Genomic DNA, 22,307 nt, shown 5'->3' on the forward strand with positions numbered 1-22,307 from the left:
GTCACAACATTGCCGACAGAAGCCACGAGTGGAGTCTGTAGTGTGGACACTGCAAATGCAGACACAGAGTGTGCATGTGTTAGAGACACATTTATAGTAGACTCTTGATGATGTGAACAAGCACTTAGTGACATCCAGGTGACATCACTGCTTCCTTCCCCGGGACACAGGAATTGTGGAAGATAACAAAGAATGGAGCATGGTTTTCCAAGGAAACATTGAAATATGATCTGAAATAAGTTTATTCCTCAAGAGGACACACAAGCAAAGAACATATGTGCATGCTCTCTTACCCCGTGGCAGTCCATTTCTCTGCATTTATACCCTTTTCTTGTTATACTGAGTCACATCAGGCGATGGATATTTATGGGGTGTGCTCTATGGGGGGTGATCCCATGCTAAAAGAATTTCAACACCAAAGATTATGGAAGGAAACAACAAAGATGAAATTTATGTAGCTGTGATGTCAATTAAGGCAAACATTTGATGTATGCATACAAAACAACCTTTATATTGCTTAATTTCTTAAGGAAAAAGAATCTGCCCTGTGCCTTCAATTTCAAACATAGAAAATTAGGAAGACATTTGCTTTGTACTTCTTGGTCTCCTTTCTCCCCTTTACGTCGTCTACAGTTACTTGCATCTTAATCTCCAAGTTCCAGGGATCATTTAAAAGAGAATACAGAACAGTTTTGCAACATCAAGTTAACAAGGATTTTAAGTGATAAATTTAACGTTTTAGAAGTTTGCAGCACCCCCTGCTGGCTATTATTTTAAGCAAATTCTTAAATAAGACATTCTTTAGGCACTGCTTTTTGACTATTTGAAGTATACACAGTATTTCTTTTTGGAGTTATTTTTCCTTAGAAATATTTTAAGTTTCAACTGATGTAATAGAGACAAAATTTAACAGGACATAATTTTTATTCTAATTTGTCAATTGGGTTTTGAATAGTGCTTATTTTCCCAGGCACTATAATAATATAGTTGTTGTAGGAAAAAAATTGGCCAATTAATATTACCTATAAAACCAAATAGAAGAAATATCTTTTAAAATATCCAAAAATATTTTATTGTAAATATTTCTACCCTGTACATCCTTGTATACAAGTCACATACAAGTTTATTGTAGCCTGACTATAGACCTTGCAGGATTCAGGAAGTGCTAAGAGGAGCATTTTGAATCTCTGTAGTTGAACTGGGGAATAGTTGGGAGTGATCACATTCTAAGAGTTACTCCAGCCCTCAAGTGTGGAGTAACCACGATTGTTTGGCTGGCCACGATATTTCAAGCCAAGATCTGGAATCACAGTGTTCATGACCCTTCTAATAGGCTTTTGTTTGCACAGCAGAGAGAATTAACTGGTTAGTGTCATATGACATGATAAATATCAAATCTTTGTTAGAATTCAGAGATGTTGTGTTAAGTTATAAATTAAGCTAGGTGGCAAAATTTTAGGGCCAACACAAACATTGGGTAATTTTAAAATGAGGTACTGGCTTAATTTAAATATAAATTCATCTCTTTGAAATGAAAACACATATCCCATTATATGTGTGTACTTGCTTTACCATTCCAGCAGTCCTGTTCTGTGATGACACAGGACATTTCAGCAGTGCTTTTCATTTTATTACCTGCAGAGTATTGTAACACGGGCTCACACGTTTCCTCCTCCACTGAGTGTTAAAGTAATGCCTATTGGATAAGTAGAAGGATAGAGGGGTGGAGGGTTAGAAGTTGGATGAGCAAGCCTACTGTAGAATCCAATGACTCATCCTCTGGCCTTTAATATATCTTGGATTTCTGCCATCATTTTGATTGTACATATCATTGGGTGTGTTCTTTGAGTACTGATGTTTTGGCTTTGGTCAAGTTAGTTTTATTTTCTAATAAAACTGTATCCAAAGAGATCTAGTATTATTAATCGTTAGAAAGTCTTGATTAATAGGATGTTTGAAAACAATTGTTGCTTATTAATTGCATGCTTAATATAACAAATCTTAAAGCTATTAATGGACTTCTCAAAGTAAAATCCCCATGGTCCTAAGTTTCTGTGCTCCCTATATAACAAAAATGTATAATCTTAGTAATCAGAATTATGGCATTAGAGCGATGGCTCGCATGTATGCGTCAGCATTAGTGTGAAAATCAAAATGTCCCCGAACAGTTTATTTGAATAGAACTTCTTTCTGCAACTGTGGTAACTTTATTAATTTTCCTATTCCTTCCTGGGAAGACAATATCAATGTAGCAAATTATCTCCAAATAAAAACTAGCTTCGTCCTTAATCGTCTGAGTCTAGGCTCTCTGTGTTGTGCTGCAGGGCTTGAGTTTGTCATGGATGATGTCACTGAGAGACGTATTCCAGAGCGATGGAAAGTAGTCTCTTCTCTACATGTACCCTAACCTATACTTCTCAAGGCAAATTCATAAAATCTGCTCAAATCTCTTAGGATAACCACAGACAGTCACACAGTAGCTGACATTGGCATGTGCTATGATTTGAAAAAACAAGGAACTTGGGCCCAGAGATTATGTGAAGTTTCCCCTGTCCCAGTCCCTATTAGTCTCAATTACCTGATTAATCTCAAGGGCTGCCTTTTGTTTCTCAGCTTCCTACATAGAGGGTAGAAAAGAAAACTATCTTATCAAAGGGCCCGGAAGGGTGTTTTTTACTGAAGTAATTAGCTCCTAACGTCGCTGGGCTTACATTTTCATATCCTCTTTGTTACAGAGTGCAAAGTGTGGCGAAACCCGCTGAATTTGTTTAGGGGTGCTGAATACAATCGGTGAGTCTTTTGTCAGCCCAGGAAATAAATGGTGTAGAGAGCAGAAGTGGCAAGTTGCTATACTGCTAGTTCACTTAGGGGTCATGCAGTGTACTTTACTCCCCCCTCCCCCTTCCGCATTTCTTCCCGCCCATCCTCCTTTCTTTCCCCCTCCTTCTTATTTTCTTGCTTGCTTTTGTTTGAGACCGCTTCAGAGTCCAGAACTTGCCGTGTGGCCATGAGTACCCTAAGCTCCTGATCCTTTGGTCTCACGAGCGAGTGTTCAGATTATAGGCATGTGTCACCATGTCCAGCAACTTCCATTTTTATACTGTCTTAATGTGGTTTTACTTTTCCGTTTTATAGGTATTTTGACACTGTAGTTGGAGATAATGTGCAAAACTCTAGGCTGTAATTTTTTCTATTGCACTTATTCTTTGAAAAAACTATTAAGTGGGTGTATGTATGCATGCATATCTATATGTTGCAGAGGAGCTTGTGGGAGCTGATGGTCCCCTCCCACTATTAGGGTTCTAGAGACAGAACTTGGATTTTCAGGCTTGGCTGCAGGGGCCCTGATTCCCTGAGCCACCTCAGTGGCCTATTGCACTCCCTCTTTTCAGTATATGTTGTACACCTCCCAAATTCTGAAGGTTCCCTGGAACTTAATATATGGATTCCTAAAGGTTATATTGCAACTTAATTTGAATGTAGTAATTAGGCAAATGAGAAATATAGTTTTTGGGGAAATGTTTATTTGTAATATTAATTAGGGGAGTTTGTCTTTTCAAGGACTACTAAAATGTTAAGGCAAAAGTAGAAGAGAAAATTTGTATTTATTTTGTGCTATATAACTCCTGAAGGAATTTTTTGAGAATTATTTTTATTGTATGTGTATGGATGGTTTGCCTGCATTTATCTGTGCCCTTTTCCTGCAATACCAAGGGAGGCCAGAAGAGGGCATCAGATTCCATTGGAGCTGAAGCTACAAGCAAATGTTAGTGGTCATGGTCATGTGGCTGCTGGGAATCCAAGAGGAATCCTCTGGGACAGCAGTCAGTACTCTTAACCACTGAGCCCAGAGCAGGATGACTTTTGAAAATATGTTTTGATGTTCATGAGCAAAGTTAGTTTTATGCTTAGTAGCTTCCTCCTTTGGAGGTCTTCTTTCCTTCCTCAGAACTGTTTGACCATCACATTTGCCCTTGACAGGTACACTTGGGTCACAGGACGAGAACCTCTGACATACTACGACATGAATCTCTCTGCCCAGGATCACCAGACATTTTTTACTTGTGATTCGGATCATCTTCGTCCTGCAGATGCAAGTATGGAAAACCCTTGAGATACTTCAGGGTGGGAAAGATCCTCAGCATATTCAAAATCATAGTTGTGATTCTGTAATATCTGCTCTGCAACTAGGTTTGGTAGCATACATCTGTAATCTTAACACTCAGAAGGATCTCTTGGACTACATAGTGAGTTCCAGGCCAGCCTGGGCTGTACAAAAAGAATAATAATGGTTGAGGAGATATCTCAGTGGGTGAAGCTCTTGCCTTGTAAGCATGAGGACCTAATTTTTTCCCCCCTGAGGACCTAATTTTGATCCTTGAACCCATTCAGATTTGGAAGCACATGATCTGGGGAGGCAGAAACAGGTGGATCCCCAGGGCTTGCTGTCTAAACAGCTTAAATTGTGTGATGAGACCAATGGAATACATACACACCGCTATAATGAAAAAAATATTCCATTGACTATTAAAACCCAGGATCCTTAAAGAACACTTACTGAAATGTATTCATTATGATTATCAATGTAGAAATGAGGCTTGTTATTATCTAGAACATGATTTTAAAATACCCAAGTAAGCTTTATGAATTTTGAAGACACTTAAAGTGAGTTGAATTCCAGGGTAAGGCGAAATGCAGGGTCTCCTTGACCACATTCTTATTAGAAGCTGGGGTCCACTGGGTATGAATGAGCAGTCTACTTTACTAACTTAATATATCACTGGTCTAGCATTGAAAGGGCACCTGGCTTTGGCTATAGGACTGCATATATGTTTTCTACCTCAGAGAGGATTTTGTTTAATATGCATTCCACATTCATTACTTTCCTACTGGTAAATTTTGTATTGTTAAGTGGTGAGAAGTAAATAGCTGAAACACCATGACTAAAAGCAACTTGGGGAAGAAAGGGTTTATTTGGTTTACATATCCTGAATTACAGTCCGCTGAAGGCAGGAACTCAGACTGGGCCAGAAGCTGATGCAGAGGCCATGAAGGAATGCTGCTTACTGGTGTACTCTCTATGGCTTGTTCAGCCTTCTTTCTTATAGAGCCAGGATCACAACCCAGGGATGGCTCTACCAATAATGGACTGGGTCCTCCGCTGTCTGTACTGAGAAAACACCCCACTGGCTTGCAGAACCTGGTTTTATAGATGCATAGTCTCAATTGAGAGTCTCTCTTCCCAAATTACACAGCTGATATCAAGTTGGCATAAAAATAGTCAGGAGAATACCTTAAAAAAACAATTTCTACATACTTTTAAGGAACTGACTTATAAAATATGAATTATCAAATTATATAATAATACTGTTTTTTAAGTCCCTGTTGCTGTCACAAATATCCAAGTCAAAGCAAAATCCTACAGCACTTTAACTCAGTTCACATTATCTACATAATTTCAGCATTCAAATATCCAGAGCTTATAGCAAATTCTTTGGAACATGTTAAGTAGGAACTATGTATTATAGAATGAATAAATTACTGAGAGGGTCACTTCAGATGGGAGCAGGTACATTCCAGATGATCTGGACATAAAAATAGCAATTTCAAAATGTGTAAAATAATGTTTTCTAACAACAAATGCTTATTGAAGTTAAAAGACAGGAAAATGAACTATAAGTTCATTTTCTTGACTTTTTTAGGATGTGATATTTATATCTGTCCTTTAATACCCGCACAAAATAGTTATAGGCAACTGAATAGCAACAGTAATTCAGAATGCTGGTGTGATGTTGGAGATATGGCCTGACTTTCTTGATAATAACATGTTCTCTTACAATTAGAGCTGCCAACTACTTACTGTCCTATGCCCACCCTGTCACTCCATTTATATGTACCAGTTGACTTGCATTGTTCCTTTTTTTTTTTCTAACTAGTAATGCAAAAAGCTTGGAGAGAGAGGAACCCTCAAGCCAGGATTTCTGCAGCTCATGAAGCCTTGGAGATAAATGAGTAAGTAGGGAACAGACTTGCTGTGCTAAGGAGTCAGGTCGAGTGCTGAGTATTTTCAGTCACCACCGATGGGACACTTCTGTTAAGCTGTGTATCTGAGGCTATTGCTTTCTAAATCTTTGCTTCTATGAAGGACAGCTCTGTGTGTGTGTGTGTGTGTGTGTGTGTGTGTGTGTGTGTGTGTGTGTGTGTGTATGTATGTGTATGCAGAGGATTAGAACAAAGTGCCTTTATTGTGATTAAGCCCTTTGAGGGATATACTTGACAGACTGTAAGAACATAAGCTGAGGGCAGTTCTTGGCATATCTAGAACGTTTTTGACAGGGACCTTCCTTTCTAGATGTAGAATACTTATCTCCGCATCCCTGTTTCTAGATCTAACTTCTGCTAGTGGGAATAACAGCAACAACAACAAAAAAGACAAACAGTGGGGAAAAAAAGATTAAAATGTTTTAATGTAAAGATGAAAACAAGAGGAAACGTTGCCCTTACCATTGCTAAATATTCTACGGGCTATCAAGGAAGAGTGGGAACTTTCTTCGGGAGGTTTCAGAAAATGAGATTCTTAATATTGGAGTCATTAGAAGTCAGGGTTGGCAGAGACCTTAAAGGTCAATTCCCTCAACCACCCATCTGGTGTTTGAATCACCTCAACAGGACCCTTGCCAAGTGGTCATTGTTAAACTATTTTGTGATTTTCTCAAGAAGGTTACAGAATCTTCTCCAGAGGTCTTGGAAAATAAAAGAGTCACTAAGTTTCTAACCCTGTCCCTGTTATGCTGGATCTTCATGGGTTCTGACTCTGTCATGCCAACTACCTTTTGCTTTCCTGTCATCTACAAGTTTAATATCCCTGCCTTTTATGTGTCATTCATATTTCTGAGAAAAGTATCAGGACGACAAAATCCTGGGGCATGACATGTAGAAAGTACCCTGAAGGCTCGTGCCTTCATAAATCACCTTCCTTTGGTATTATTCAGCCAGTTACCAGCACTGTGTCACACTGCGACTCAGCCCACATTTCTCCATTTTAATCTTAAGTATGTCAGCTGTTCAGAGAGCTTTCATATATTGTAAGTCTGCTAGGGAAAATGAAGTTAGCAACCCTGTGTTAGTTATTCTTAACCATTTAAGCTGGCTTCTAGTGGTTTCTGCTTCATTTATTTTATTTTTATTTTTTATTTAATGTGCTTAGAGGCCATTTCTTTAATAACCCATTGGAATTTCTTTCTGGATCACTGTTCTGTCATTTGGGAAGTCAGCCTTCTTTCCTGGTTTGAAAATTTATGCCACATTTGTCATCTCATCTTGTAGTCTCTATTCTTTGTGATCCCACAACTATCCATTGAGTGCAATTCCATGTCCTGCCTGCAAAGTCAGTTGGCTTCCTAGAATTTGCCTTTCTCAGAATAGTAGTTCATTTAGAATGTATTACAATGTGCTGTCTTACATCTTTTTATTCATTTTAGAGTTTAATTTCTTCTCTCCTTTTTAGTCTGACAGTCATTCTCCTTGATAAAGGCCAGGAACAAGACGGGAGTGAGAGAGTCTCCTTTTCTCTTTATTAATCTCCCTCTATTAACCATAAACCTCCTTTATTTTAATGTTGTTGGATTGTCTGTTTTGCTTATTTGTTTTCGTGGTGATTTTGGAAAAATTAGGAGGGGGAGCAATAGAAATACTTTTAAAACAGAGAATAGGTAGTTTTCTTTAGTGGTTTTTGTATGTTTGCTCATTTTGTGATTTATTTAGCCAAGCCTGGCTAATTTGGGATTTCAGTTCTCCCGAGGTTATTCTTATGAATCCATTCCACTTCTTACAGTCCATCACGTGCTCTCTTTTCATCTTTTGTTTTGTTTGCATGTCCTTTAAGAATCTGACCTGGGCTAGATCTCCGCGAAGCCATGCTGGTTACTTCAGTGCAGTCCCTCTACCCTTCCTGAGAGGTTATGTGTCATTATGATTACAGTTGAACATTTGGAAGCTGTTCTGTCCTCTTGAGCCATTTTCCACACTACATCTTGTGCCATTGAGTCATGCCTCTTTCCTATGAAGTTTTGCAGTCTACCTCCACCTCCTTGATTGACCTCTGGAATGACGTAGTAACTCTCGCTGAATGTTCTATCCGTTTTCATTTCACCAACTATTTTTTTCTTCTTGGTCAGAATTAGGTCCAGAGTTGAAGTTCCCCTAATTGCTTCCTCTACCATCTGGGAGATAAAATTGTTACCGAAGTAAGTCAAGAACCTGTCGGGTACCCTACTTCTAACCAAACAAGACTTCTAGCAGATATCTGGATGGTTGACACCCCATCACCACACTTCTTGCTTCTGTCTGTGTATTGTGTTGTGACAAAGACGCATCATCTACACCTTCCATCGAGCTGAGAACCCTGTTCTGTCCCCCCCAACCATTAGCAAGTCTATTGCTCTCTCCTTTTTCTTTCACTCACAAGCTCTTAGCATGTTCCTACCCAAAACTCACGAGTTTCCACATGGACACATGTCTTGGCTAGTACTGCTACTCTGCCTCTCCTTCTAAAAATACTGTTTGAAGTAAGAACACATAAAGCAAGTAGCCTTGCCCTAACTATTCAAGAGCTCCCACCTCAGCAGCTGCAATTTTATAACTAGTTCCTTTGACACCGCGCCTACAGCTACCATTATCTCAACATTCAGTTCATTCCTTTAAACACATATTTATATGTGGGCACCTGAAGCCTTATATACTTCCTGTGATGCCTACCTAAGTAGTTTCTTTCAGTGACCCATGACACAGTTTTATCATTGCTATTATTCTTCCCAAGTCATATATTCTGTCCTCCATAGTAATTGCGTTTCTAGCTTTTATTCTGTATATTTTCTCCCGACCTTATCAGATTTAGGTAAAACTGCACTGCTGGCTCTCACTTGAAATTAGATGGATTATAAAGAATTTGTAAGACTCCCCGCCACCCTCAAGGATCAGATGGCCCCAAACCTCACATTATCTGTTACATTCATACTTTCTCCTGGCTGGCTTTGCAGTTTTCACCCAGTAACCTTTAGTTTTAATTTCTGCTTATTTCCTCTCTGTGGTCTTGTGGAGAGAACGAGGGCACTGGCCACAGAGAAGTCGACATGGAGAGAGAAGGGATGAGTGTGGATCGACACCCTGTGGTCTGTTCTGGCCCTCTCATCCCCTCAGACCCTCCCTTCCCTGCCACTGGGCTGTTCTCTGTAGGATTTGGAAGGGCTGCGTTTCTCAAAGCCTCCTCTGTTGCTGAGTTAACTGCATATCCTTTTTGGCTTCCTACCTCGGAGGGTTGTTAAAGGGTTACGTGAGGTGATGTTTAGTGCCGGGTGCAGTGCTTACTGTACACAAGCAGCAAATGCTAGCTTGTTGTTGGCGGCAGGAGACTGGACTCTTCTTAGGTAGCATAGCTGAGTCAGAGCTCAGGCTTTTCAGAAACTACTTTTCCAGGTTCTTCTCATTCCCTGATGCAGAAAATCAGTGCTGCCATGGGATTTCCAAGCACTGTGTTGTTTTGTTTTGGGGTTTTTTTTTTGTTTTGTTTTGTTTTTTTTTTCAGTCAGTAACCTGATTTCATGAATTTTACACTCTGGAGAAACTCTTGAATTGAAAACAGTCTGTATTTAGAAAACAAAAGGAAACTGTATGTAACTCTCCAAGTGTTGGAAGGAGACATTCCCTAGTAGTTATTATAGCTGTCATCATTAGCTGACATTCACTGAGCATGTCCTCAGAGCTGACAGCTACACTAAGCGCTTCACCGAAAGTATCTTATGAACCTTCACAAAGACACAGAACAGATCCCATGCTATCCTTCAGGGAGGCAGAGTGATCCCTTACCCCAAGTGACACATTAATAAGGGGCCAACTCACATCATGAGCCCCGTGCTCCTAACACTACGCATCCTACCTCTCAAGCTAAACTGTAGTTGTTTCTTTTGTACCATTACTGTGTCAACAGCTACAAACAGGTGCATGAAACAGTTGGTCATGCTGCATGTTTGGTGTAACTCCTTGCTCTTCTGCATGAGCTCCCACAATCTCCTGCAGTGTGCTTGGAGTTGTAATTTGAATATCTGAACGGACAGGTGTGCAACTGCTTATATCCTCCTGGCTGAAGAAGAGGCAACAACTATTGCTGAAGCAGAGAAACTCTTCAAGCAGGCCCTGAAGGCTGGAGATGGCTGCTACCGACGCTCTCAACAGCTTCAGCACCATGGCTCCCAGTATGAAGCTCAACACAGTAAGGTTTTCCCTGGGGTGACACACGGGGGAATCAGAATGGTAAAATATTAATAGGAACAAAGGTTCAGTCCAGCACAGACCTGGGATCTGTTAGACAAAACCACTCAGTGCACAGTTAACTTGACAACCTCAGTTAACTTGAACCATTGTGTTCACATTTTATCGATGCCCACAGAATCTCATTGCTGTGAACAAGCAGCAGTCACTTCTTAAGCAGTTTTTTTTTTTTTTTTTTTTTTGAGATCACAATTGCATCATTTCCCCCTTCCCGTTTCTTCCTCCAAACCTTCCCACGCACCTCCCATCACAATGACTTTTAATAGTCGCTTCTCTTCAGAATTCATACATAGTTCTTCTGTTCAGCAGCTGCTTCTCCATCTCAGAACGTTAAGTCCAAGTTTCGTATCATAAGAAAATGCTATTTTCTAAGTCTTGCATAGCGTGTCTAGAGGCATGGTTGAAAAAGGACAATTTAGAATATAACTTCTATTGGTTATAGTCTATCTGCATTTAGTCCTTATTTAAAAATCATTAGTATTGTTTTTGAGAAAGAACCATAGGTTCCTAATTATTGAAATTTTATTACAAATAACACTTTTGTAAGGTAACTCCTTAAAGGGTGGGGCCCTTTACTTCAATACCCTGAACCTGAGAACCCATGATGCTTTGCGGGAACAGTATAGAAGTAGGGTAAAGTAATTGCTGGGGTTCCCTGAGCCCCTTGACTCATCTTGGTTGGTTATTTAAACAGAAATCCAGTGATCCTTGTGGGAGAAAAGTGTTTTCATGGTCTGACAAAAATCTGAGTTGTTTCTCTTAGGTAGAATTTCTCTCACTTCATCTTTCTCTCCTTTGGTTTGGAGAGTAGGGGTATATGTCCTTCATACTTGATATCATATAATTAAATTTTAATATTAAACTTGGATTTGGTATAGGACCTGACTGACTCAGTCTCTAGGTCTCAGGTGCCAGCAATATCATTACATTATAGTCCACACGTGTGGAAGTATGTCCTCACAAGCTGTCAATACACAGGTTTTCAGTTTTATTCTGCAATAAGGTCTCTGATCATTGTAAGAATATAATAGTGCATTTTGAAGATGTGTGGTAGATGTCTAATTTTGTGAACTAAATGGGAATTAATATATAAACTACATAGCCTGTAATATAACATAAGACATTTTCTTTCCTTTCTTCTCTAAATTAAATCCTTTCAACCTGTTGCCTAAATCTATCCAAAAATATAATCACATCTTTAAAATAATTTGTAGGTACTTGGCAGTTTTTCAGCACACATCTTGTTCTCATTGTTTAAAACTTGAAATGTTCAGACTTTGGTCTCAACATCTTTTAATAGCTGAGTATCTACATGTACTTAATCCATAACAGGTGTGTCATATTTTTCTCAAACACGGTAATTTTATTGAGGATTAAGCATATGCATGTTCTCACTGGTCTGGAAACATATCCAAAATACATAATTAAATAAAAGATTGAGATAAGAAGCTGCTAATATACTTTTTAAGGGCCGTTTCAATGGCTATTGTTATAACTGTTTAGCTTGTCAGTGCTCTCGCTAACACTAGGGTAGTTTTTCATTTTGTTGCATACTCTATTGTCATATCTGGAATGTGTTATATTGCCATCTAAAACCAACTGCTTTTGGGACCTGGAGATGATTATGATGTCACTAGTGTTAGAGAAAGAATAATATGAACCAGAAGTTCAAGACGAGGCTTCTCCAGAGTTAATGTCAGGAACGGGAAAAAAATAGTTCATCAGGATGCAACCTGAGATTCACCTCTGCATCTTTACCAAAAGCACGCACACTTAGGAATACAAAATTCTTGCTTGTAAACTGCTCGCAACATTGGTGTGTTCATTTTCTTAGCCCTGTATGACAGATTTTATTTATTATCAAATATTCAACATGCCTAACTCAAAAGCACAGATTAGGTAATCAGTCATGATTTTGGCCTTTGGGCATCTGAGTACTTTTGCTTTACTCTGTGTCCATTCTGTTATTAACAAAACTAGTTCTCTGTGCTCTTGGCAGTAGGAGAGGCCAAAGGAGCAGACTGTCCTCTTTGAGGAATTTCTTTAAGGGTAAGGCAAATGGGCCTTTGCATTTTTTTTTTCTTGCTAGTTAACTTAAAGCTCTCAGCTTCTATTGATTTTTTTTTTTTTTTTTTAATGTTGATGTTTCATCTCTCCTTTCTCAGGACGAGACACCAATGTCTTGGTCTATATCAAGAGGAGACTGGCAATGTGTGCCCGAAGACTTGGGAGGACCAGAGAAGCAGTGAAAATGATGAGAGATGTGAGTTTGCACTCAGGCGTGGCCTTGGCAGCGATGAACCCTGAACACAGAGCCAGTGATAGCACAGTGGTCCCATGGGTGGCCAAGTCAGCTCCCATCTGACAGGGTGAACAACCTGGGGCATTTAAATTCATTTAGTTTCTGTGCTCCATTTTCCTTATCTGTAAGGTAACCTTGGTTTTTGCAGTGTCCTTGTAAGAGTCCTGTAAGATTTAAGTGAGATAATATGCAAAGTGTTTAATATAGGCTGACTGACATATTTTTAGAAATATCAGTAGGTTTCTTTATTCGTCAGCCTTTGGGACTGTTGCAGGAAACCAATAAGAAGTTTACCCATTTTAGATAATTTGTGGTTTTTTTATTTCATTTTTAAATTTTGTTTCAAGATATTTTAATGTCCAGTAATCTAATTATTTTTTTTATTGTTGAGAATTCCTTACACTCATCGTGTGTATTTGACTGAATCCACTCCTGTTTTCTGCTGTCCCAGTTCCTTCTCTGTCCATCCCCAACATCCCCTCCCAGTTTCATGGGACTCAGTGTCTCCTGCTTCCGTGCTGGGCTTTGGTACAGGTCTCATGAATGATGCCATTACCTGTGGGAGTTCGTATGCTCTGCCTCCTTGTCGTGTCTGGAGAGCACTGCTTCATTGTCCTCATCTCCTCCCAGGTTTCTGCCCATCTTCTGCAGTGGGAAAGGGTGGATGATTTACTTTTTCAATGTGTAGTTACTAGGAAATGGATTATGGGTCACACTGTTACATCCAAATTTAGTATTACAGTGAGTTAACCCTACTGTAGCAAGTTCAGTCACTTTCCCTAGATTCTTGAGAACCAGGGCGCTTTATTAGTTGTAGCCATCATAAGAACTAAGAAAAGTGGCTGGAGAGATGGCTCAGTGGTTTAGAGCACTGATTGCTCTTCCAGAGGTCCTGAGTTCCAATTCCCAGCAACCACATTTTGGCTCACAAACTGATGCCCTCTTTTGGTCTGCAGACATACATGCAGATAAAGAGCCTGTCTGTATACATTTAAAAAAAAAAAAAAAAAAAAAAAACATTGTGAGATTTGGCTTATTGACAGAGCACATGCAGAGTATGGAACAGGCGCTGGGTTCCAGGCCAAGTGCTAAAATTGTGTAATAAGATAAAATACAATTTAAGGAAGAACGAAGAAAAAAGGAAGCCTGGAAGAGTTATAAAGCAGAAGAGAACAGTGTTTTTAAAGTCATTAAGGGAGCTTTGGTCTTCCTTTTTGGTTGTTGTCATTATTAGTAAGAATCATTTCTCCATTAAAAAAAAAAAAAAAAAAAAAAAAGGTGAGTGATAGTTATCCAGAAACTTGTCCATTTCCTTTGAATTTTCAATTTTTGTGGTTACAGATTTTCAAAGTATGACCTGAAAATTGTCTGGATTTCCTCGTGTCTGTTGTTATGTTCCCCATTTCGTTTCTGATTTTGTTAATTTGCATGTTCTGTCTCTGCTTTTTCGTTAATTTGGATAAAGGTTTGTCTATCTTGTTGATTTTCTCAAAAAACCAACTCTTTGTTGCATTGATTTTTTTGTATTGTTTTCCTGGTTTCTATTTTGTTGATTTCAGCCCTCAAGTTGATTATTTCCTGGCGTCTACTCCTGCGGGGTGAATTCGCTTCTCTCTGTTCTAAGGCTTTCAGTTGGGCTGTTAATTCTCTTATGTGACTATCCTCTGTTTTCTTCATATGGGCACTTAGTGCAGTGAACTTACCTCGTAGCACTGATTTCAAGGTGTCCCATAAGTTCGGGTATGTTGTATCCTCATTCTTGTTGAATATTAGAAAGTCCTTAATTTCTTTCTTTATTTCTTCTTTGACCCAGGAGTGGTGCAATTGCACATTGTTCAGTTTCCATGAGTTTGCAGGTTTTCTGCTATTTGTGTTGTTGTTGAATTCCAATTTTAAAGCATGGTGTCCGATAAGATACAGGGGACTATTCCTATTCTCTTGTATCTGTTGAGGTTTGTTATGTCACCTAGTATGTGGTCGATTTTAGAGAAGGTTCCATGTGGAGCAGAGAAGAAGGTATATTATTTTGTCTTTGGATGGAATGTTCTATAGATGTCTGTTAACCCCAGTTGAGACATAACTTCTGTTAATTCTTTTGTTTCTTTGTTGAGTTTCTGATTTGTGGTCCTGTCTAGTGTTGAGAGTGGTGTACTGAATTCTCCCACTGTAAGTGTGTGAGGTTTTATATGAGCTTTGAGTTTTAGTAGTGTTTCTTTTACGAATGTGGGTGACTTTGTATTAGGGGCATAGATGTTCAGAACTGAGACTTTGTGTTGATGGATTTCTCCTGAGATGAATATGAAATGACTGTCTTCTTCTCATGTATTCTTAGCCTTAATTACCCTGGAGCAGACATAATACACAGAGGAATATATTTCAGTGTTCTTCTTATGTGCTTAAGCATTTCCATAGGAAAAGCTATTTCTGAGTGTTTTAATTCCATTTTCGTTGGTCTTCTCTGATTATTTTCAGTGTATACATATAAAATTTCACAAGCTTAAAATCAGCATATCTATCACGTATTTAGTGTGTGATTGGCTTTTGGTTTCACATTATTTTGTATCTTCAGTTCTGTTTTCCAATCTAGTCCAAATATAGGTTTAGAGAGAAATTCTGGGACACAGAGGGAGAGACATTGGCAAGCAGTCAAAAAGCCTGGCTGAGGACTGACCTCTACCTTTTCTGTGGTGTAGGCTCATCACTTACTCTGTCAGTAATAGGGGCTAATACTTCCTATCATTAGGAAAACTCTACTGGGTGAAGAGAATCCAGTTAATAATGTGAACACACTTGGCATGTAATATCAATGCTTATAGTTTTCTTCATATTTTCCATTACATAAGTTATGAATATGGTTTCTTGCCAGTTGTCCTGAAGGACATCTTGAGGTAATTCCAATTTCATTTTTAAATTAAAATTTAAGTATTTTTGAAAATTGTCATAATATTGTGCATATTTACTGGATGGAACACACCATTTTATGCCTTCACTATTTACTGATTAGATTAGGGGAACTGACAGTCGTTTATCTCAAACCAGTTTTGTTTTCTTGAGTGAATAAATCAAATAATTTCCTTTGGGTTTTCTCTATTGACATGTCCATGTATACCTACATATTACATGCATAATTGTATGCACAAGATAGGTATGACTTTTGTATTAAGTACAAAACTACCTTTCATTCTTAAAATGCCAATGCACATTGCCTTTTCTCTGAGTTTATGGAGTGTCCATCAATACAGGCCTTGCTGGAGTGGCCATATTACTATGGGGAACAGTGCCAGGCCTGGGAGAGATGTGTTTTAAAAGAAAAGATTAAAAGTGTGGTTTCAGAAACTCCGTAAGTGCCCTTTCACCCTGCACAGAGGATGCATCTGGGCCTTGCAGCACAGGGTTGTTGGCCAGTCCTCCTTTCTTGTGGGGGCCATTCTTCTCTGAGGATCAACTCCTCAGAGTTAACAGCATGTGCAGAAACCATCTAGCCTTAAAACGTCCTCTGATAAAGTAGCACAGTGGGTTCCAGGCAGCCTGCTGACAAAACATGTAGGCAGGGAGATCTATTTTCTCATTGAGACAGAGCTATCTCTTCTCCATATGCATGAGTTCAAATTTCCCTTGAGCAGATTTTAGAGTGGAAATTGGAATGCCAGGGTTGGAACACCTTCCACATGAAAAGCAGGGCCATTTGAAGAGGTTTTTCTGGAAAAGTCTCAAAGTCCCTATCATTGAAAGAACATGAAAGAGAATTCTGGGAGTGTGGCTGAAGAGACTTTTATTTCCAAAATTTAAGATTATTCAACAGTTCAAATGAAATACTGGATTTCATCGGTGAAATGTTGCTGACGTAAATGCACATTTGACTCTCTGCTGTTAAGATGAATAGAGTCTCCATTCTTAAAACAACCTGTTAGCCATTGTACATTCCAGGATGGTATTGTTTTATCTATATTTATATTTTATATATAAGAACCAAGCTCCTTTACCATAGAACTCCTTTGCAGCCAAGAGTACACAAGCACCTTAGTGCAAAAGGAGTGTTTTGGAAGTGAACAGAGCTGGGGTGCTTGCCTTTTGAGCTTTGCCGCAATGTGGTGATGGTTCAGGATGAACAGAGTTGCATTTTCCTGTCTTAAATGTAAGCAAAAGTCATTGTGTTGGTTCTTATCTTTAATGTTGGGTATAGGCTACTGCTTTCCCTTTTGTTTTTTCCTTTTAACATCTACTATGCTTGTCTCTCCCTGGTCCTATTTGAGTGTATTTGAAGTGGAATCTACAAGGCAGGTATCTGTGCTCTAACTCCTTAGTCATACTTGTCAAGCTGGGTATGAATAAACCATAAGGATGGAGCAGTCTGCCTCTCTGAAAGAACCTAACAGCTCCTGTGCTCATCTGTTTAAAGCAGGTTTCCCAGAGCTCAGCTCTGTGAACATTTGGGCTGTGTAATAATTTGTTGGGGAGCTGCTGTCCTGTGTATTGTAGGATAGGGGAGACCGGGCCGTATACTGTAGTGACCTAAGTCCCATCACTCTCCAGTTGTCCACAGACATTCCTAACTGCACCTAGGCTGCGGTGGTGGTGGTAGTAGTGCAGGATAGAACCTCATGAAGGACTGAGTAGATCTGTTTCCATACAGACTTTATGTGTGTCCCACTTGTAGCCTGGACTCTGTTTGGGCACAAGCCTCCCAAGTACCCTGTTCGCCCATCTGGAATTCCTTAAGGAGGTGTCAAAGGCAAGAATAACCTAAGTTGGAGGTTTTTGTGAATTCCTGGTGAGAGGCCTTCTTTGTTCCTTGTTTAGGCTTTTGGATCAGTATTTGTCTTCTTTCCCCGAGTCTGTAGCCTCTCTGAGAGTTGACTTGTTTCCCGGCTCTCTGTAGTTTTCTTCACATCTCTGAGCCATTTTCTTCCATTGTTATTTTACTGTTTCTGTGGAATCATTTCCCTTTTTGTGTCCGGACCTCCCACCTGACACAGATGTCACACTCTTTCTGAAATACATTACCCAATCAATGTAGAAAACTATGCTGTGTTAGTTTCTAGTCACTGTGACAACATACATGAACCATCATAAGGGAGAAAAAATTATTCTGGCTCAGAGTTTCCAAGGTTTCAGTCCATGGTCAACTGGTTCCATAGTTTCTGGCTTGTGGTTGAGGAAGTTCATTATGGTAAAACGATGTATGGGAGCTTTTGGCTGTCAGGAAGAAGAGATGGATGGGTAAAGGCCAGGGACAAGACAGAACCTTCAAAACCATCAGATGAATGACCCACCTTCTCTAGTCAGATCCTACCTTCCACAGTTTCCACTATTTCCCAATAGTTCATTCAGTTATAAATTGAGTCATGCATGTTTGAACCCACTGATTGATTACACCAGAGCTCTCATAATCCATTCACTTTCCCAGTATTTCCATCTATAAATGTTGTATTGAGGTCTAAGCCTTCAACATATGAGTTGAAGGGGGTGTTTTACATCCAACCCATGACATTCTCCCCCTCATTAGTCCTAGCTTCCAATGTTTTCATCGTCACAATTAGCCATTCCCTGGTGACAACATTCAATCTCAGAGTCTTAAGTACAATCTAAATATTGACCACCAATTCTGTATTGTTATTTCAAATATATTCTATATTAACAAATGTTTTTATGGAAAAATAACTATTTAGGCAAAACAGTTATTGAAAAAGGTGTCATTGATTTAATGCTTGTTCAAATCTCTTTAGTGTCTATCCAAAGAATCCTGTATGATTCTGCATTTATTTTGTACTCTCAACTTGTAGCCTCTGAGAGTACTGCCAAATATATATCGAAAATTTGAGACTAAGAAAAGAAAAAAATGGATATTACTATAAAATAGTTTTGATATGAAGAATCCCTGAGAAGTGGGTTCTTTAAGTATGTCATAAGGACCATTTATTTAAGCATGAGAAAATAATCTGGATGAAATAGAAAGTTTTAAGCAGTAAAATTACACTATCCTTTTAAATATTTCTATAATACCAAATTACTATAATAAGCATACTATTTTCTTATGATAGCTAAACTAGAATTAAACATTTCTAAAGCATGCTTTAGAAAACATAGGGTTGTCGAGATGGCTCAGGTGGTGAAGAGCCTGCCACCCAAGTCTGAGGACTTGAATTCTACTCTGTCACCCACATGGAAGCCAGGTATAGTGATGCACACTTGTGATCTTCGTGAAGAGTCAGTCATGCACAGGCAGAACCAGACGCTTGCTTGGTCAGTCTGTCTAGTCAGTTGTGAGCTCTGTGTTCAGTGAGGGACTCTGCCTCAAAAACACAAGATGGGCCTTGGGACTGCCTATGAAATACCATGTATATCTCCAGAATTTGAATAAAATTAGAGATAACAAGGCAAAGTTCTCTCTCTGGATGTGAGTTGATTGTAAGACTGGTCCCCTTGCACTTGCCTTGGTTTCTATAATGGAGAGTAAACTTTGCCTAAGGAATTACCTATTTTAGTAAAATATAGAGGAATAAAAGAAATAAAGTGGGCAATGATTGACACAGACATCTGATGATGACCTCTAGCCTCCACACACATATATACATACCCACACAGGCAACAAAAAAAAAATACCTGTACGCCTCTGGGATAAGTTAAAACTTGTCATCCATTAAGGACTGCTGATACTCATTTTGCTATTTAAATAGCAAATTGAATGATTTATAAAATCAATGACTTATAAAAGAGAATTGGTGTGTCCTATACAAGTTGTGAAATATATTTTATAAGAAGTGTGTGTGTGCACGCACATGTGTGTGTTCGTGTGCGTGCGCACACACGTACACGAGCATGCACATGTAGACATGGAGGCCACAGGTGACCTCAGGTACTGTCTTGAGTTACGGTTTCTCGCTGCCCTTTAACTTGCCAAGTAAATTAGTCTGGCTGTCTGGTTGGCCAGTAATCCCCAGGGATTTACCTGACTTCACCTTCCCAGGACTGGAATTATAACTGCACACTTAAAAAACTAACATGTGGGTTATGGGAATTGAACTCAGATCCTTACACTTGCCACTTGCAGGATGTTAACTTCACTGTCTGAACTCTGTCAACACCTGTGTAAATTTCTGATCTTATTATAAAAATGCAAAGATCCTTTCAGGAAGGATACTAAATGAATATTTCTATTTCCTTTTTGTTATTTATTTATTTATTTATTTATTTATCCTGTCAGGGTTTCACTGTGGCTTTGAAGGCTGTCCTGGAACTAGCTCTTTAGCTCTTGTAGACTAGGCTGGCCTTAAACTCACGGAGATCTGCCTGGCTGTGCCTCCTGAGTGCTGGAGTTAAAAAGGTGTGTGCCACCATTGCCTGGCTTCATTCTTAATTTTTAATAGCCCTTTTCCTTCCTTTTTTGGCTTTGTACTCCAGAAGTCATGTGATTTTCTTTCATACAGCTTTTTGTTTCTTTCCTTAAGATTGTAATGGATTGTTATGGGCAATTTGATTTGGTAGATAACTTGATTTAGAGGTTGTTTTGGTATATAGTTAAGGAAAATACATCCTCCATATATGAGGATGGGGAGTCAGAAGGAAGCTTTTATTACCTGTAGGCAGCCAAGATTCCATTTGAGCAATCTATTTTCAAATCTTTAAAGATATACAGATGTACCACTGGGTTAAAAACAAACAATGAAATAATGTTAATTATCTTGTTATAGTGACTGCTGGTACATTTCTAGATTCTTTCTTGGATATATTTACAAGTAAAGAGTGAGCCTTGGAATTAAATGCTATGTAAATAAGAACCCACTTGTCATATCAGTTAGAATGAAGCAATCATTCTAGCAACAGAAAGGCCAGGAGTGCCGGCCATGAACAGGAGCATGGAGGAGGAAAACAAAGAGGGCCTCAGGTCCATGTCTCAGCTGTGTTTACACTCGGTCCTGTCAGAGTTTCAGTGCCCTTTCTTGACTTTCCCCAATTATGTTCTGCTTCTGTTCAGTGGCTCTTGTCTGGCCTGCTTCTTTTCTGATTCTCCACCTTCTTTTTCTCTTTTATCCTGCAGCCTGGTTTTGGTCTTGCTATACCCACTTTGCCCTAAACCATTCCCCATTCATTTATATATTTATTCAACAAAAATGTGTGGGCTATCTCTCCATATCAACTTCTGTTCTTTGTGGTTTCTGGAATCAGTGAACAAATCCAATGCCCTTACCCAGCTTATATTCTAGGAGAGGGAGAACTCTCCTAATAACTAATAAGCACAGATACATGTTCATGTACATTAGAGTGACAAAGGCTACGTAAGGCAGATCTAGTTTGAAGAAGTACAGGGACAAAGAGGAGTGAATTCGGGGAAGTCAGAGCTATGTACAATATAGACAGTGACATTTAGACAGAGACCAAAGCGGATGTTAGTCTTGTAATACAGGCTCGAGAGCCCTGAGGCAGGAGAGCACCTGGAATGTACCACTAACCACAAAGCAGTCCTGGCTGACAGGTCAGAGTAGATGCAGAGGAGAGAAAGGAGAGCCTTGGAGGTCATGTAGGTGTACAGATGGTGCTGAATTCCACTTTTACTGGAAATGAATTTGGGGAGCCTTGCAAGCACCAGAATCAGGGATCAGGCTAGATACCCTTCCGAGGTTCACTCCTAGGAGTCTGTTTAGAAAACTGGCGAGATGTGTAAGGGACTAATTAATGGTATAACAGGGGTGCAGTATCCTTTGGTCAAAGCAATACATGTTTTAACTTTAGTTCAAACATGTCTAGATGATGTCAATCATGAGTTTGAAAATGACCCTAGGTTTCTTAATTAGTCTTGCTTTGATTAGAGTCTGTTATACATGATGTTCAGATGGACTGGAGTTATGTACATTGCAGATAAGCTGAGGTCAAAAGTAAGACTATGCACTGGGATGCCAACATCTTCAGTGTGTAGGGGCCTTTTAGCTAGTATAAAATATATCAAAGGAGGGTGTCTTGGCTATTTTTATGTCAACTTGTCATAATCTGGAGTCATTTGGGAACAGGGGAGACTCAATAGAGAAAACGCCTGTGTGTGATTTGCCTGTAGGTGAGCCTGTAGTGCATTTTCTTGTTTAGTGGTTGATGTTGGAGGGCACAGCTCACTGGGACAGTGCCACAGCTGGGCAGGCAGTCCTGGGTTGTGTAAGAAATATGGCTAAGTATGTAAGGGGGAGCAAGCCAGTAAGCTACACTGCTCCATGGCTTCTGCTGCAGTCCTGCCCTGAATTCCTGCCCCATTTTACCTTCATGGTAGATTGTGACTGGAACCTGTGAGCTGAGATAAACCCTTTCCTCTCTTAATAACAGCAATAGAAATCCTAATTATGACAAAAGGTGACAGATGTTATTATGGCATGAGCTTACAAGGGGGAGGTACCACCACCCAACAGCTAAGTAGAAATGGTCTTGGGCTCATGGTGGGGAACCAGAAGCCAGCTCTACACTGTCCCTTCTAGTTATAGATGTTGGAGAAATCAGCTGTAGGTGAAGCAGGAAACCCAGGCCAGTAGCTCACTAATGTACACAGAGTGTGGGTATGTCTGGGAATTGTATGGCCACAGGTCCCAAGAAGATTCAGTGGACAGATAAATGGAGGAACGAGAATTCTCAAAGACTGAGGTGATTACACAACAGCGTGTAGATGAGTGTCACAATGTAGAGTACAGCTCAGTACCTG

At 39.4% G+C, this 22,307-nt stretch overlaps 1 protein-coding gene across 6 annotated transcripts in view; it reads left to right on the forward strand.

Annotated features, from left to right (window-relative positions):
* The window catches only part of St7 (suppression of tumorigenicity 7), a 228,886-nt gene that overhangs the window by 138,072 nt on the left and 68,507 nt on the right, over positions 1-22,307 (forward strand). For 5 of the 6 annotated variants that reach the window (XM_051175717.1, XM_051175722.1, XM_051175720.1 and 2 more), the window contains 6 exons: positions 2,736-2,790; positions 3,982-4,097; positions 5,937-6,012; positions 8,178-8,246; positions 10,113-10,267; positions 12,492-12,589. In XM_051175717.1, coding sequence (XP_051031674.1) covers positions 2,736-2,790; positions 3,982-4,097; positions 5,937-6,012; positions 8,178-8,246; positions 10,113-10,267; positions 12,492-12,589 — 569 coding nt within the window. The remainder of the gene's footprint in view (positions 1-2,735; positions 2,791-3,981; positions 4,098-5,936; positions 6,013-8,177; positions 8,247-10,112; positions 10,268-12,491; positions 12,590-22,307) is intronic. The other variant, XM_051175718.1, reaches the window with a different exon arrangement.

This window comes from Phodopus roborovskii, unplaced genomic scaffold, assembly GCF_943737965.1.
Source record: "Phodopus roborovskii unplaced genomic scaffold, PHOROB, whole genome shotgun sequence".
Classification (NCBI taxonomy): Eukaryota; Metazoa; Chordata; class Mammalia; order Rodentia; family Cricetidae; genus Phodopus; species Phodopus roborovskii.